This window comes from Salvelinus alpinus, chromosome 3 (genome assembly GCF_045679555.1).
Source record: "Salvelinus alpinus chromosome 3, SLU_Salpinus.1, whole genome shotgun sequence".
Classification (NCBI taxonomy): domain Eukaryota; kingdom Metazoa; phylum Chordata; class Actinopteri; order Salmoniformes; family Salmonidae; genus Salvelinus; species Salvelinus alpinus.
In genome coordinates, this window is record NC_092088.1 from 44,499,689 (window position 1) to 44,517,682 (window position 17,994).

General features: G+C 44.8%; 1 protein-coding gene across 3 annotated transcripts; it reads right to left on the minus strand.

Annotated features, from left to right (window-relative positions):
• Nucleotides 1-1,793: 1,793 nt before the first annotated feature.
• Nucleotides 1,794-17,690, minus strand: LOC139570784 (synuclein-like). Of its 3 annotated transcripts, none has more exons than XM_071392947.1 (6): nucleotides 17,177-17,625; nucleotides 8,138-8,179; nucleotides 7,863-7,990; nucleotides 7,427-7,489; nucleotides 4,548-4,586; nucleotides 1,794-3,474 (listed from the first exon to the last, which is right to left on the minus strand). In XM_071392947.1, exons 1-5 carry the CDS (start codon nucleotides 17,295-17,297, stop codon nucleotides 4,548-4,550), a joined length of 393 nt encoding a protein of 130 aa, XP_071249048.1. In that variant the 5' UTR covers nucleotides 17,298-17,625; the 3' UTR covers nucleotides 1,794-3,474. The 3 variants fall into 3 exon arrangements, with proteins under 3 accessions (XP_071249048.1, XP_071249049.1, XP_071249050.1); XM_071392948.1 differs by having other exon boundaries at nucleotides 7,451-7,489; nucleotides 17,177-17,454; XM_071392949.1 differs by lacking the exon at nucleotides 7,427-7,489 and having other exon boundaries at nucleotides 17,177-17,690.
• Between the last annotated feature and the right edge of the window lie 304 nt (nucleotides 17,691-17,994).

Below are 17,994 nucleotides of genomic sequence, written 5' to 3' on the forward strand. Positions count from 1 at the left end.
TTGGATACTTTTCTCCACCACTGCCATAGTGCCTCGTGACCTGACCTGAGAATAACTACAGACCATATCAAGGGCCCTGAGTTGGTCAGGCCTCCTGGGACTACCATCCTACATTGTCCACTGAGGGATGAATGCTTACACATGCTAAAATCAGGACAAGAATACACAGAAGTGTCACTGAGGGAACAGAAACAGCCCCTCTGGTAAACAATGTGTGTGTGAGAATCTGCGTCACACGCATACTGTACACATGTGTGAAAACATTCTCACCGCCATTCTCACCGCCCTGTCTCCTGTGTCACTTCAGATCTTTTCACATCAGATATTTTCAGCGCTGATCTGATTGGTCAGAAGACCAATTAGTGAAAATAGATCAGAATTGGGCTGCCTGTGTGAACGCAGCCTTTGTTGCAGTGTTTAATTGGTGTTTTTTGTTTCCTGCTGAGCTTGCCCAAACACTGAAACAATGAATAATATGCATAGCATAACAAGCATAAACATGTCCGAAGACGAATTGTGATAATCAGGTTGAAGGACGGGGTAACATCAGTTATTTCTAGGAATGTCTCCATAGCAACTTGATTCAGGATCGGGTTTTGCAACAAACCTGCAAAGTACATAAATGACCAAATTGCCTCATGGGTGGAATGTTATTAATATGTTTAACAGTTTCATAAAAATCTGTTTTTTTTCTATGTCAAACGGTTTTGTTATATTTCTGTCTTCTGTGATGTCCTGTGTGGCTCAGTTGGTAGAGCATGGCACTTGCAAGGCCAGGGTTGTGGGTTTGATCATTCCCACAGAAGACCATTAAACATGAAAACGTATCCATTCACTACTATAAGTTCCTTTAGATAAGAGCTTCTGCTAAATGACTAAAGTGTATATGAAGCGTAATATTGGGACTCAACATTCTATACATTTCAACTCTATTTCTGACATGGTACAGGTGTCGTCTTTTTTTAAGCCCAGAACCATGTGTGTGAAGTGTATACTTTTGTTTCAAAGTAGATTTGTTTAAGACTACCAATAAACACTCTGTGTGACCCTGATTTAGCCCACTGCAGCCAACATTTTCTACAATCTCTGGCTGTGAGTGCTACACATACTGTATGAATGTGTGTGTGTGTGTGTGTGTGTGTGTGTGTGTGTGTGTGTGTGTGTGTGTGTGTGTGTGTGTGTGCGTGCGTGCGTATGCATGCTTTGAGTGGTGAGTGTGTATTTGCTTCTTTGGCTATCCCTGGGGAATCACTCTCGGATGCAAATGGAAGTGCAGGACATGTGACTTAAATAAGTAATTGCTCTGTTGTTGTTTTCAACTAGAGCCAAGCGGACTACTCTGCTTTTCACAAATCAACACCAGGTGGCAGTTGGGAGTCTGTGACGACGTTCTGTCTATTACTGTCGCTGCTCTGCTGTTCGTCTCTCTGCGGGTCATCAGTACACCAGACAAAGAGTCAATAAAGAGCCCTGCTTCAATAGCATTGCAGAATGACCATACAGTTTCACAGCCCATTTCTTTCTAGAGGCATTAATTGGGCTCCACTGCACAGATAGTCTGGTGAGTATGGAAATAGAAAGGGAAAGAGGGAGAGAAAGATGGAGAGAGAGAACAAGAGAGAAGAGACAGAATAATAAAGGAGTAGCCAAGAATATCATGCATGAGAGAAAGTGTAAATAATTAAATGAGCATTCTTTTGGTGTGTTTGCCCCAATTTTGTATTGTGTCAGGCTTGAGAATAATTATTATCCCATAATGAAAGAGAATAAAACAAGACATCTACAAACAAGAATTTTGGATTTAAATACATTTTTATTTATTTCAGTTCAGTTGTACTGTTTATAAAAGAAGCGGTCTGCTTTGATGCCAACATGTATCTTCGTATTTCTGGATGAACGTGTGCGTCAGTGTGTATTTAACCTCTAATTCTTGGATACATGTTTGTAATAGGTGAATTTTAATTTGTGTGAGGTTGTGTTTTTAGTACCAATGAATATGTGTCTGGGTCTATGTGTCTGGATGTTAGTAAGGCAACACGCAGTCTCGTTTGAGACGGCTTCAAAGGACAAACACTGTCACGGTTTAAAAGACCTGTGTAAGTCACCGAAAGCAGACAGACAGGGCAGCGTACATTGTTGAGTGACCGTAGGCGTCGCTTGAATGAAGGAATAGAGTGAAAGCGTGATGTGGGGGTGGAGAAATTGTATTCCTCGAAGACCAGATGTACAGGATGTCAAAGTATTTCACCTGTCGACTACTCGTATCCACTTCTGAGGTAGGCATACATACTGAATCTGGAAGTGGGGGCATTATACTATATCTTTAATCTGATCACATACATACATATACTTTTTTATTGCCTTTCATTGCAACTAGTCAAACACAAGAAAAAGGCCGTTGCAAACTCCTAATGTAACCTTCCTCTCTTTGATTTCTCTATATAGCAGACCCAGGTTTGGGCGCAGAGACAGCAGGAAACACCACAGACAGGATCTGTTTATGAGATACAGAGTACCCTGTCTGTACTGCAGCCCCATTGCAGGTGCGAGACTGCCTGGGTCATGTGATGGGGGAGTAAAAAGACAATATGAGGGATGACGGAGCTGTTAATCCATAACTATACCTTCACTCTGACCCTGAACCCTGTTTGGCAACACTTTATTTGGATAGTCTGTAGAGTATCTACAGATGGACTGTCAGTAACATTTCAACTAACTATCTACTAATCTACTAACCCTAACCCTTATTCTAAACCTAACCCTAGCAGTAACCTTAGCAAGCGGTTGCTTATCAACAGATAGTTTGCTGATCGTATGACCATCCGGACTATCTAAATAAAGTGTCACCCCCTGTTCTGTCACAATGAGGATGCGGGGACGTCAGGCATTAAGACACAAGGGGTTAAATTAACTCACTTCAAACACATCTTTATCAACAAACCTGACCAACGCATACACTAACAAAAGTACATCTACTGTATAAGTACAGGTGTTACATTATCTGACGGAGTGCACACGACCAGTAAGTCTCACATTGCCAAACCTCTCGGAGAGGACTCAAAGTATTGTTCTGCGAAGTCTTTCTCAATGTCCTGGTGTGTACGCATGTGTGACCTGTATGTTTGTGTATGCGTGGTATCGTGTAGGAGGATCTGGAGTGGTGGGCAAAGGGAATAGGGTGGGGTGGGGATGGTCACAGTGGTAAGGTGGGTAACAGTCAGAGGTGAGGGACATGGACGTTAAAGGTATACGGGTGAGGGGTGTTGTGGATGGGGAGGATCTTTCAGAATGTTTAGTTTCCATCGAGTCACACAAAGAACGCATCAGAGGGGGCACACCGGGGTTGGTAGTTCTCCCCCAGAAACAAGAGTTGGCAATGGGAGACGCAGGACGAGCAGCATCTAACACAGGATTTCTTCCAGAAGAGAGGACGAGGGAGGCTGCTGCAGATCACTGATGTCAGAACCAACACTCCTGAGATAAGGAGAGGGAAAGAGAGAAAGAAAGAAAGAAAGACAAAGGAAGAAAGAAAGAAAGGGTAAATGTTGTGAATGAGAGGAGCAGAAGTCACGTATGTCTGCTGCAGATGGTAAACATCAGTACACTTTACGTTCCAATGAAGCGATTATAATGGATAAAGACTAGCCAGTGTGTCTGTTTAGGCAGAGTATTGGATTATCTGGCAGTTTTGGCTGCCGCCCTCATTTCGTGCCCCATTTTAGAAAGTGGATGTAATATAAATACAGCACATCAAAAGGTCTGCTTTCAGTTTATGAGAGCATATAGTTCCTGCTATAGGATATTAGTGAATGATGCACAGGTGTAACAAATCCCCTAGCTCACATCTAACCCCATATCTGGAACTGTAGGGACATCGTAACTGCTCGGGTCTTTGAGCTAAGGCTTCTTCCCACGGCCCCCTGAGTAAAACTAAACCTTTACACGTTAGTAGATCACTTCGGTTATTTGAAAACTAAATCAATTGTCACAGCAATTTTAGAACCCCCTTAAAGTGGCAGTCAGCAGTAGAAATAATATCAAAGCGAGCTCCCCACCCCTGTTTTGGTAAAAAGCTGAGGGATGGGGCTGGATAAATATAACCACTCTCAAATTCATAAGCAGAGCGATGTATACAAGGACTGACCATCCATGATATCAAAATGATAGTTTTAACCATGTTTTGAGACTATACAGTGTTTGTTTACATGTTACTCGTGTACAAACGTTGGAGTAAAACAAGCTCATATCTTGAGTTCCGATGGGGTACGACAGTTGAACTAAGCTCGTGATGCGTTTATAAGTTATATTCTTCAAGAATCAATGCGCACATATGATTCACTTATAAGTCCAAAAATGGATGTAGCAACCGCTGATTGCCCCTTTTAAGCAGTTCAAATGAGCATATGGCTATTCCCGAGAGGAGATGGATGTTATACCACCTTGCGCCTGGTCATACATGAACACATGCACATAGATATACTTCAACACGCAACGCACACACAGAACCCACCCCTGTACACACCTATTGTACAAACAAACACACTCACCTACTGTCCTGCCTGCTCAGCTCCCTGAGAGAAGTCACTCTGTGGGTGGTACAAACAGAGAATGGGGATCAGCATGTGAATGAATAGATACCGCCTCCACTCCTATTGCTGCTGCAGCCGCCTGTTGCTGCTACAGAGGAGGATGGCGACGACAACTTCCTCTGATGCAATATCCAGCTGAGCATGTGAGTAATGTGATTTGGAGGAGGGTTAAGCTGGAAAGAAATACAGACGTCCCGTCCGTGTATTTAAACGGTTAATAGACATGCACGGGCATCTCTTTAGTAGGGGAGTTAAGGCTTCAATGGGAGAACATGCATCATATTACGGGCTCAGGCACTTAGGAAAAAAGATACGTCCTAGACAGTTTCCTCGCGAGTTTATTCATGCCCAACAATTACCATTGCAATCATCTCTACTAGGATATCAATTATAATTATGACTCCCGGCATGGCATTATGGTAATAGTTTGGTGAATGGTCTGAAGTTTCATTATCAAGTTTGATTCTGATTATTCATGGCAGTGGCAATATTGCCTGATCTGGTTGTAGAAATGTTAATATAATTAAAGTTATTGCTGTGGGAATAATTATGACCTCAATCCACCAATATTACAATGATTATAATTCATATGGGCAATTCTAGCAGGAACGGACTTTAATCATGTCCTAACCACATAATATAACTGAGACTGAGATTGTGAAAATGAGAGTGATTGTAGCATGTCATCGGGTATGGCTATGGTTGTTATACTTGACCTTGCCTCTACTGTACTCTCTCCCACAAAAAGGCTTTTAAGTGCCTTTGAAAATGGCACATGATAGAGCTGAGATAGGAGATTGAAAAGGGAGGGGGTTGAATGTATGCTGTGGAGAGGAGCGATGGAGAGATGGTTTGAGCTGTGGATGTAATTACAGATGGATCTTCTTGATTTACATTATAGAGAGCCTGAAAGAAGAAAGGACACACGCGCGGACACGGACACACGCGCGGACACGGACACACACGGACACACACGGACACACACACACACACACACACACACACACACACACACACACACACACACACACACACACACACACACACACACACACACACACACACACACACACACACACACACACACACAGCAACCTGGTCTCAGGGCATTCATATTATTCTGTACGTAAATCGGGGACACTCCATTTAGTATGATATATTACGTTTCATATGGTAAGTATTCATTTGTGGACATACATCACCCATTACGCATAATATTTTACGAATTACAATTCGTATTACATGTTACGAATTTGCTCAATTTAAAATATGTTACGAATTTGCTAAACATATGATACAGTATGTTTCGAATTCTAGCTAGGTGGTTTACATTAGATAGGCTAGGGGTTAGGGTTAAGGTTAGGAGTTAGGTTAAAGGGTTAAGGTTAGGGTTAGGGGAAGGGTTAGCTTAAAGGGTTAAGGTTAGGGTTAGGGGAAGGGTTAGCTAAAAGGGTTAAGGTTAAGGTTAGGGAAAGGTTGGCTAACATGCTAAGTAGTTGCAAAGTAGCAAAACATGTGTAAGTAAGCAATAAAATGCAAAGTTGTCAATGATGAGATTTGAACTCTCAACCTTTGGGTTGCTAGACGTTCACATTATACGCCCATCCATCGACCCCGACCAACCGTCCTACTTTTGTTTTTGCCTTAAGTAACCATCTGTTAACATACCTAACGTAACATATCATACTAATTTGAGTGTCCCGGATTGACATGTACTATGTTACGTCTAGTCTATGAGACCAGGCTGCGCACACACATGCACAAATGCACACATGCACCCACACACGCATACCCACGCACTCAGACATACATAAACGTACACATACATGCCTGCATGTTCACCCACAAACACAGAATATAGATTTAGAGTGGAACTAGTAATTTTGCACCCGAGTGGTGCAGCGGTCTAAGGCACTGCACCTCAGTGCTAGAGGCGTCACTACAGACCCTGTTCGATCCCGGGTTGTATCACAACCGGCCGTGATCGGGAGTCCCATAGGGCGCCGCACAATTGGCCCAGGGTCGTCCGGGGTTAGGGGAAAGTTTGGCTGGGATAGGCCATCATTGTAAAATAAGAATTTGTTCTTAACTGACTTGCCTAGTGAAATAAAATCTGCATATCTAAGCATGCATCTTGAGCTGTGTGTTTTTTTTTTTTTAAGGAACATAATATGCTTCTCCGCATCTCTGCTAAGATCTCTGGGTAAAAGATGGGAGAAAGGAATGTGAGTCTTATTCAGTACATTTAGCTTTCTTTTCTAAAGTCTGCCAACCTAGTTGGACAAGCTAGCTACTCTAACTTGATTGATAGCCTGAAATGGCTTCTTGGTAGCTAGTTATGAGGTTGGGAGATTGGATCTATCTGGGCTAGCTAAAGCCAACTTCATCAAATTGCTAGGTGGCTATTAGTATTACAGAGAAACAAACAAACCAAAAAATGGTAAATACATGTCTTTTTTAAACAGGACAAATCTGAGGGAGCACGTGCCCCTGTGCCCCCTCTGGGCATGATGCCTCTGACTGTAATATAGCGGGGACACAGCTGCTGTATCTTCACTGCACCACAAATGACCACAACACAATACTGAAGGGCAGCTTTTAAACGAATCTAAATCAATGTAATCTTTCAAAGGTATTCGTACTCTACCTTAACATGCCTACCTGCCAGCACCCAATCACTACTGTAGGCTACCAGCCAGCACCCAATCACTCCTATAGCCTACTGTACCAGTCAGCACCCAAGTTGACAGCGTATTACTGCATATAAAGGCATGGTGCTTCAATGAGAAGAAGGCAATAAAAGCAGCAAGCATCATGCCGTGCATTCCACCACACACCCCTTCAGAACCAGAACCAGCCACCTCAGGCTTAGCGTCCAGAGCTACAGCTTCTCCCTGTTCCTGCCAGACACAACAGTTATGGGTGGAAGGAGAAGAAATGATACAAGTTACCAACAATACGCACAGACAGACATACACAAACATAAAAGACACAAGTAAGCGTTGATCATTTTCCTCTGCATTCCTTATAACAGAGACACTAAAATCAGAGATATGCACAAAAAACATTAATACGACAAGTCAACTTGGAAAAATGTTTTTTGAGACCAGGATGGACCTGTTGAAGTCTCTTCTCCTGGAATCGCAAGGCTGATCTCAAGTCTGCTATAACTGTCTCTATTCCAACCACCTCCAACCGTCCAGCCCACAGTTCCCCTAGTGGAGAGGGGTTTGTCATCATCTTCACAATATGAAAAGACAGGATGTGACTCACCTGGTTCACCAATCCGGAGTTCACCGCTGCGTTCTCCATCCCTTCCACTGTTTGCTGAGACAGCTCGTTGGCCCCGGCGACCGTTGCGTCCCCGACAATATTGGCTTGGTCAGTTGTTCTCTGGGCCACTGGGGAAAGGGGGACAGGGGGTTGTCTAACTCTGTCCTTGGAGAACCAATGTTTCACCTCAGAATTTGGTTTGTGAAAAAAGTCTGATCCCTGTGTACTTGTGAAATGTAGCGCAGGATATTTTCTGCGGGTAGTGTTGCGCTTACCTGTGTTCACACCTGCTACCATTCCGTCCTTTGTCTTGTTCCCTGTGAAAGAGAGAAACAGATGCTAGATGATTTATGTTTAAACGGCGTTTCTCAAACTCCAAGCGCTTTAAACTCGGACAAAACAGAGTTGCTAGTACTATAGGTCCGAAGAAACAAAGAGATCTGCTTTTGGATCTGACAATTCATCTTGATGGTCGTCTCAAATAAAACTGTGAAGGACCTCGGCGTTACTCTGGACCCTGATCTCTCTTTTGACGAACATATCAAAAACATTTAAAGGACAGCTTTTTTTCCATCTTCGTAACTTTGCAAAAAATCGGATACTTTTTGTCCAAAAATGAGGCAGAAAAACTCATCCATGCTTTTGTCACTACTAGATTAGACTACTGCAATGCTCTACTCTCTGGCAACCCGGATAAAGCACTAAACACAGCTGCTAGAATCCTGACTAGAACCAAAACATTTGATCATATTACTCCAGTGCTAGCCTCCCTACATTGGCTTCCTGTTAGGCTAGGGCTGATTTCAAGGTTTTACTGCTGTGCTACAAAGCATTACATGGGCTTGCTCCTCCCTATCTCTCCGATTTGGTCCTGCCTTACATACCTACATGTACGCTACGGTCAGAAGACGCAGGCCTCCTTACTGCCCCTAGCATTTCTAAGCAAACACCTGGAGGCAGGGCTTTCTCCTATAGAGCTCCATTTTTATGGTCTCGACCATTAAGTCATTACTGAAGACTCATATTTTCAGTAGGTCCTATGATTGAGTGTAGTCTGGCCCAGGGGTGCGAATGTGAACGGCAAGGCACTAGAGCAACGAACCACCCTTGCTGTCTCTGCCTGGCCGGCTCCCCTCTCTCCACTGGGATTCTCTGCCCCTGACCCTATTACGGGGGCTGAGTCACTGGCTTACTAGTGCTCTTCCGTACCGTCCCTCAGAGGGGTGCGTCACTTGGGTGGGTGAGTCACAGACGTGATTTTCCTGTCCGGTTTTGCACCTCCTCGGGCTCGTGCGGTGGAGGAGATGTTCGTGGGCTATACTCAGCCTCGTCTTAGGGTAGTAAGTTGGTGATCTGTTGATATCCCGCTAGTGGTGTGGGGGCTGTGCTTTGGCAAAGTGGGTGGGGTTATATCCTGCCTGGTTGGCCCTGTCCGGGGGTATCGTCGGATGGGGCCACAGTGTCCCCCAACCCACCCCTGTCTCAGTCTCCAATATCTATGCTGCAATAGTCTATATGCCGGGGGGCTAGGGTCATTCTGTTATATCTGGTGTTCTCCTGTCTTATCTGGTGTCCTGTGTGAATTTACGTATGCTCCATCTAATTCTCTCTCTCTCCCTCTCTCCCTCTCCTGGAGGACCTGAGCCATAGGATCATGTCTCAGGACTACCTGTCCTGATGACTCCTGGCTGTACCCAGTTCAACTGGTCGTGCTGCTGCTCCTGTTTCAACTGCTCTGCCTGTGGCTAGGGAACCCTGCCATGTTCACCGGACATTCTACTTTCGACTCTCTCTCTTTCTACCGCACCTGCTGTCTCGACCTCTGAATGCTCGGCTATGAAAAGCCAACTGACATTTACTCCTAAGGTACTGACCTGTTGCACCCTCTACAACCACGGATTATTATTTGACCCTGCTGTTCATCTATAAACGTTTGAACATCTAGAAAAACACTCTGGCCTTAAATGGCCATGTACTCTTATAATCTCCACCCGGCACAGCCAGAAGAGAACTGGCCACCCATCAGAGCCTGGTTCTAGATTGATTAACAATGGATGGGGGCACTTAGCTTCCAAATCAAAAGGCAAATTGGAATAACGCCAGGATCAACATCTCCAGGCTTCCCTAACACTTCAATACTTGATGAATTAGGCACAGAGAATCAGTCTCCCTCTCTAATGGTTATTACATATGGCCAGATCCTTGTTGTCTGTTCTAAGAGCAATGGGTTCTGCTCAGCTGGTCCAGTATTGTCTGTTCTCTCCCAGGCTCTGTCACAGTGCTCTGCTCTGTCTCTCTGGGCCCTCTGGAGCTCAGCCCATTTCTGGCTCACAAAGACTCCTTGAGGAGAGAAAAGGTCAGTCATTCCTTCAGCCATAGAGCTCTGTATGGGTTGATGCCTGCTGGCCGGCCAAACCCACTCAACCTCCTCAATACAACTGGCATGGAGCATTGGAGTGGATCTCTCTCTCTCTCTCTCTCTCTCTCTCTCTCTCTCTCTCTCTCTCTCTCTCTCTCTCTCTCTCTCTCTCTCTCTCTCTCTCTCTCTCTCTCTCTCTCTCTCTCTCTCCCCCTCTCTCCCCCTCTCTCTCTACCTCTCATGCAAATCACCAGCACAACAAGCCGTTGCTCTGTTCTCCCTGCTGACCCTTTGAACTGGGAGTTTTTGAAAATCCCTCCCCAGTCCCCACACACAAACACATTGCTCAAGTCAAGCGTGTCATTGTTGGTTAACTCCCTACACGACAATGGGCTAATTTAGTACTAGGGACATGGAAATTGCCATGAGCTAAAGTCCAACTGTCAAATGTAGAAAACAGGAAAAAACACAGACACAGACACAGGAGCCAGGCTATTGTATTGTTAATGCTGTAAAATCAATAGAGAGGATGGTAATATCACCAGGCAACCATCAATGTTGTAACTTGATGTCAGTTTTCGTGAGGAATCTAACATGACTTCATATCAGCAGAGGGACATCGTGACTGTGGCTACAGTTACCTCCCCTGCACCTGAGATGGTAAATACTGTTACTATAATACATGACTACACACCCACAAAACATCCTGTTCGAGTGTTTATACTCAAAGATAACAAACTGAAACACAGGACCTCATTGTCTCATCAGAATGTCATAGCATCTTTGATTTTGTGTGTAGTAATCTCGGCACCCAGAACCAAATCTCACATGCGTGCTGGCCAGCTAATTGTTTCATCTGCCATCTCCCTCTCTCTCCATCCAGTCTCTCTCTTTCTCTCTCTCTCGCTCTGTCTCTTCTCACTGCTTCTGATTCATCTACACACATGTTAATCCTTCTATGGTAAGATGGTGCTTATTCTGTAACCATAAGAAGAAAGAGGGAGTGGGAAGGCAGCGGACGAATGAGGAGGATGAATAAGAAATATTACATTTTAACATTGTTTATCAATTGAAAGACACACACTGTACAGCTCAGTTATCGTTTGATGAACAAAATAACACTGTGGCTAAATGAATGGAGAGCAGTACAATCCAGACATAATGGGATCATTACCTACCATTGTGTGTGTGTGCGCATGTTTGTGTGTGTGTGTGTGTAGACATACGTACGTAACTGTGTGTGTGTGTGTGTACATGCGTACGTGCAACTGTGTTTGTGTGTGATGGTGGTAGTGGTGGTAGTATGTTCACGTCTCAGCTGTGATGTGAGGGGACACTCTGGCACACTGTGACCTCTCGTCTGTGAATGTGGGAGACAGCCTGTGGGAGACAGCCTGTGCCCTCCCTCCCTCCCTCCCTCCCTCCCTCCCTCCCTCCCTCCCTCCTCTCAGCTCTGCATACTCCCTGTCCTGTAGCACTGGGCCTCGTGACTGTCTGCCACCCACCCAGCAGCAGCTGAGCATCACACACACACACACACACCAATATATAGATACATGCCTGCACACGCACACGCCCACACGCACACACTTAGACCTTGTTTATTGAAAACTGTTTATAACTATATTTCACACACACACACACACACACTCATATAAACAACACAGAATGCACCTGCTCAAAGCCTAGTGTGTTATAATACGTCCACACCACAGGAGGCTGCTACCATTCCACTGATTCCGCTCCAGCCATTAGCACCAGCCTCCCGTGGACCACACAGTAGTGAATTCACACTAGATCGCCTCACACGATAGTACACTGCGTACAGACATCAGTCAATCCCGCACTCACTGAATAAAGTGCTCACACTCAAACAGATGAACGTAGTCAACGAACGCAGGCACGGGCAGACATGGACACACACACACACACACACACACAGGATAAGGGCTCACTGAGAGGCTGTGCAGATAAACAGAGGCAGCAGATCAGGGTTAGGGGGGATTCGTGACAATACCCCTCCTTTAAAAAAAAACATAATCCATTCTCTCTTACACACTGTAGATGACTCACACTGTGATGTGTGTGATGGAGGCCTGGTGGGGCTTGGCTGTGTGTAAAAGCCTCAGTATACTCGGCACGCTCAACTGCTCCAACAGCACTGTCTCAGAGCACTCAGTTGTTTGATCATAGGCAGATCTGATTGTCACTCACTGAAAGTCCTGTGATGCATATATGTATGTGGATAGGCATAGGGGTGCACACTGTGACAGGAATGGGGGGCGGGTTAGTACGCTGCACCCTTCTCTCTCAGAAGAAGGGGAAAGAACAACGAAGATAAAAAATGAAGGAGAATAGACCAACATTTAGCTTGGTCATGCTGATGAGATATCTGGCTGTGCAGTGGAGGTTCAATTATCTCTTTACAGTGCTGTGAAGATCAATACACCAATGAAATGTGATGGGCCCTGCCCTCTGTGGCTGAATGGCTCCACTAGGTCGTTCAGCAGAACGGGGTGGATGACAGACCGCCTCCGTGTGGTGGGGATGATTTATGATGATGGATGAAGATGGATACAGCCTCCTCTGTGTCTGCTTATTGACATCCAATGAATGATAATCCCACGAACTGGATTCTGAGTGCACCACCCACTCATTCATAATCTCGTTCCCTCGCCTCTCTTTCTCTGCCTCTCTCTCTCTTTTTCTTTTTTCTTCCCTTCCTCTTCTCCCCCCCGTCCACCCTCCCTCACCAGGAATGAAACCAGGAATCGCATCACTCTCAAATGTTTCATTTATTCATTAATAGATCCTTTCCCTCTTGTTCTCCTTAGTTCTCTACCATTTCCTCTCCCCTCTTCTCCAGGTTGTTAGTGCTGTAATCTGGTACCCAGACACTTCCGCCCAAATGTGTGAAGAGTCTGGTGGACCAACTCGTCAAACTTGGCCTTCGTTAGCCAGGGTTCTTCAACTGGCGACACTCGAGCCAAATTTGGCCAGTGGGTGGTTTGTTGGCCCCACAAGTTTTATTTTTTATTTTCAAAATTTCATTGTTGGACATAAAATGTAAAAACATCAGGAAATGAAGTGATTTTAATTCAAGAAATCTCTTCAAGTATTCCCACGCATAATAGGGAGACGTGATCGTATACGAATGTAAGAAAGGTTTGAAATGATTATGTATTAGTCAAATATTATACATGTTTGGGCTTCTTGAGGTCAATTTGCAGTCTACAAATGATTTGTAATTATGTTCTGGACACCCAAATGATGACAAATACAATATATATACAAAAGCATGTGGACACCCCTTCAAATTAGTGGATTCAGCTATTTCAGCCACACCCGTTGCTGACAGGTGTATAAAATTGAGCACAACGCCATGCAATCTCCATAGACAAACATTGGCAGTAGAATGGCCCGTACTGAAGAGCTCAGTGACTTTCAACGTGGCACAGGACGCCACCTTTCCAACAAGTCAGTTCATCAAATTTCTGCCCTGCTAGAGCTGCCCCGGTGAACTGTAATTGCTGTTATTGTGATGTGGAAACGTCTAGGAGCAACAACGGATCAGCAGCGAAGTGGTAGGCCACACAAATTCACAGAACAGGACTGCCGAGTGCTGAAGCGTGTAGCGTGTAAAAATTGTTGCAACACTCACTACCGAGTTCCAAACTGCCTCTGGAAGCAACGTCAGCACAAGAACTGTTTGTCGGGAGCTTCGTGAAATGGGTTTCCATGGCCGAGCAGCCGAACAAGAGGCCCTAAGATCACCATGCGCAATGTCAAGCGTCGGCTGGAGTGGTGTAAAGCTCACCACTATTGGACTCTGGAGCAGTGTATATGCGTTCTCTAGAGTGATCTGGCAGTCAGACGGACTAATCTGAGTTTGGCGGATGCCAGGAGAATGCTACCTGCCCCAATGCACTGTGCCAACTCTAAAGTTTGGTGGAGGAGGATTAATGATCTTGGGCTGTTTTTCATGGTTCGGTATAGGCCCTTTAGTTCCTGAGAAGGAAAATCTTAACGCTACAGCATACAATGACATTCTAGATGATGCTGTGCTTCCAACTTTGTGGCAACAGTTTGTGGAAGGCCTTTCCTGTTTTAAGCATGACAGTGCCCCCGTGCACAAAGCAAGGTCGATACAGAAATGGTTTGTCGAGGTCGGTGTGGAAAAACTTGACGGTCCTGCACAGAGCCCTGACCTCAACCCCATCGAACACCTTTGGTAAGAATTGGAATGCGACTGTGAGCCAGGCCTAATTGCCCAACATCAGTGCCTGACCTCACTAATGCTCTTGAGGTTGAATGGATGGAAGTCCCCGCAGCAATGTTCCAACATCTAGTTGAAAGCCTTCTCAGAAGAGGGGGCTGTTATAGCAACAATGGAGGAACCAACTCCATATTAATGCCCATGATTTTGGAATGAGATTTTTGACGAGCAGGTGTCCACATTATTTTGGTCATGTAGATTACTTTTCTCAATAGGTCACGCCCATAGAATTCTATGGTCACTCCCACTAAGGCCAACTTTGAATTGTTGATATCCCAAGCTTAAATGTGCTGTTCCCAAAGGTTATTGGTGCTGTAACAGGGTCACAGGTCATTAAAGTGGTGAAAGACAATGACAGAGCAGGGTTATGTCTCAGTTTTCTGTATGAATCAGTGTTCTAATGTCTCAGGGTTCTGTATGAATCAGTGTTCTAATGTGTCAGTGTTCTGTATGAATCAGTGTTCTAATGTGTCAGTGTTCTGTATGAATCAGTGTTCTAATGTCTCAGTGTTCTGTATGAATCAGTGTTCTAATGGGTCAGTGTTCTGTATGAATCAGTGTTCTAATGTCTCAGTGTTCTGTATGAATCAGTGTTCTAATGTCTCAGTGTTCTGTATGAATCAGTGTTCTAATGTCTCAGTGTTCTGTATGAATCAATGTTCTAATGTGTCAGTGTTCTGTATGAATCAGTGTTCTAATGTGTCAGTGTTCTGTATGAATCAGTGTTCTAATGTCTCAGTGTTCTGTATGAATCAGTGTTCTAATGTCTCAGTGTTCTGTAAGAATCAGCGTTCTAATGTGTCAGTGTTCTGTATGAATCAGTGTTCTAATGTGTCAGTGTTCTGTATGAATCAGTGTTCTAATGTCTCAGTGTTCTGTATGAATCAATGTTCTAATGTGTCAGTGTTCTGTATGAATCAGTGTTCTAATGTGTCAGTGTTCTGTATGAATCAGTGTTCTAATGTCTCAGTGTTCTGTATGAATCAGTGTTCTAATGTGTCAGTGTTCTGTATGAATCAGTGTTCTAATGTCTCAGTGTTCTGTATGAATCAATGTTCTAATGTGTCAGTGTTCTGTATGAATCAGTGTTCTAATGTGTCAGTGTTCTGTATGAATCAGTGTTCTAATGTCTCAGGGTTCTGTATGAATCAGTGTTCTAATGTGTCAGTGTTCTGTATGAATCAGTGTTCTAATGTCTCAGGGTTCTGTATGAATCAGTGTTCTAATGTGTCAGTGTTCTGTATGAATCAGTGTTCTAATGTGTCAGTGTTCTGTATGAATCAGTGTTTTAATGTGTCAGTGTTCTGTATGAATCAGTGTTCTAATGTCTCAGGGTTCTGTATGAATCAGTGTTCTAATGTGTCAGTGTTCTGTATGAATCAGTGTTCTAATGTGTCAGTGTTCTGTATGAATCAGTGTTCTAATGTTTCAGTGTTCTGTATGAATCAGTGTGTCAGTTCTAATGTGTCAGTTCTTCGGCTGTCCACATAGGAGAATCCTTTAAAGAACCCCTTTTGGTTCCTGGTAGAACCCTTTTGGTTCCAGGTAGAATCATTTTGAGTTCAATGAAGAACCCTTTCCGCAGACGGTTCTACAGGGAACCCGAAAGGGTTCAAGCGGGAACCAATCAAGTTTATCCTATGAGGACAGCCGAAGAACCCATTTGGAACCCTTTTTTCTAAGAATGTATGTGTCAGTGGTGCTCAGGGCTACAGAGCTGGGCTGTGCTATATTGTGCTGTGTTGGGATGGGCTGGGTTGACGGGGGGTCCGACAGTGGAGCTAGCTGCATTAGTCACTCGGAGAATCCCAGACGCCCATGTTAAATCTCACTGCTGCAGCGGGCTGACAGGCAGGTGGGTGGCACAGCAGAGATGATCTGATCTGAACTATACTCAGAGTCATAGACCCTCCCTTTCTCCCCAGCACCACTATACTGTACTATCACATACGCACTGATTGGGGGAAAAAATGTGAACACACACACACAGTACAATCACCTCCCAGTGCTCTACAATGGGATTTTCTCATCCATATCCCCCACTCACATTAAGTGGGTGTACTATGTGTGTGTGTGTGTGTGTGTGTGTGTGTGTGTGTGTGTGTGTGTGTGTGTGTGTGTGTGTAGAGAGACGGTAGCGTGCAAATCATTTATATGACCATCCATATTGTTTGTCAATGTTCTGTTGGTCATTACACTCTACATAATGAATGGAGTACCTCAGTACCACTCAACCAGACTTTTCCCTCTTTGAATAGAACATCTCTTGCCTGAGGCATATGCAGTCTAAAAAAATACATCAACATCTTTCTCTCCCTTTCTGCCCTTTTTTTCTGCTTTTCTCCATTGTCTTGCCTTCAGTCCTTTGCCATCATTCTCATTTTCTTGTTCAACGTTCCCTTCCTATCTGTGTCCATGTTTCCATCACCAGTAATATTTAGCTCATGCACTGCCTGGTTGTCTGTCCCATTTTATTCAAACCTTGCAGAACAATTAGTGCACTCACCCATCACTCACCCATCATTCATCCATCAAATACAAGCACACCAGGAGGGCTTCACAGGATCAAAATGTAAGCCAGATTATCCCACATAAAAACTGTGATGTACTATTTTCAGCTAACCCTCTCCACCGCTGTCTATCCTCCACACCTTTCCCCATCATCACTCCTGTACTCACCCACATACATTACCCCCTCCTTGGTTTTGGCAGCTGCCCCCTCCACCCCTGCCTTGGTCTTCTCCGCTGCAGCCACCGCGCCTTCCTTGGCCATGGAGAATCCCTTCTTCAGGTAATCCATGCTGGTCTGCTGTTACAGGGCTGTGTCTTTTAGCTGGCTCTGGCTGTGTCTTGGAGCTGGGAGATGAAGTTGCTCGGTGTGCCCTTCTGTGCCTGCGTGTGTGTCTGCGTGAGCGCGCCTGAGGTTGTGTCTCTGCGTGGTAGGTGGGTTTGTGCGCGAGTGTACGTGCATGCGCTGCTCTTATGAGAGAGAGAGAGAGAGAGAGAGAGAGAGAGAGAGAGAGAGAGAGAGAGAGAGAGAGAGAGAGAGAGAGAGAGAGAGAGAGAGAGAGAGAGAGAGAGAGAGAGAGAGAGAGAGAGAGAGAGAGAGAGAGAGAGAGCGCGAGAGCGAGAGCGAGAGAGAGAGAGCGAGAGAGGGGCTGGACTGATCTGTGCTGCTGAGGCAGATTGGGACAAGGAGAGCAGCTGAGCGAATGAAATGGAGAGAGGGAGGATAAAGGGAGGGTAGAGACGGACATGGGGAGAGAGATGGCGAGAGCAACGGAGAGAAGAGGTGGAGAAAGAGAGAGCAAGTGGGTGAGGAATGTATAGATGGACGCTGCAGTGTTGCTCAGCTATGCTGCCCCATTTCTTCTGTTATTGCACACAGAGACACAAATACACTCATAGGTTTAGTGGATAATTGAAGCCTGGATTAATCTGTCTGTCAAACCTGGAATGACACATTTTAAATGCTATTCAACACCAAAACTGAACAT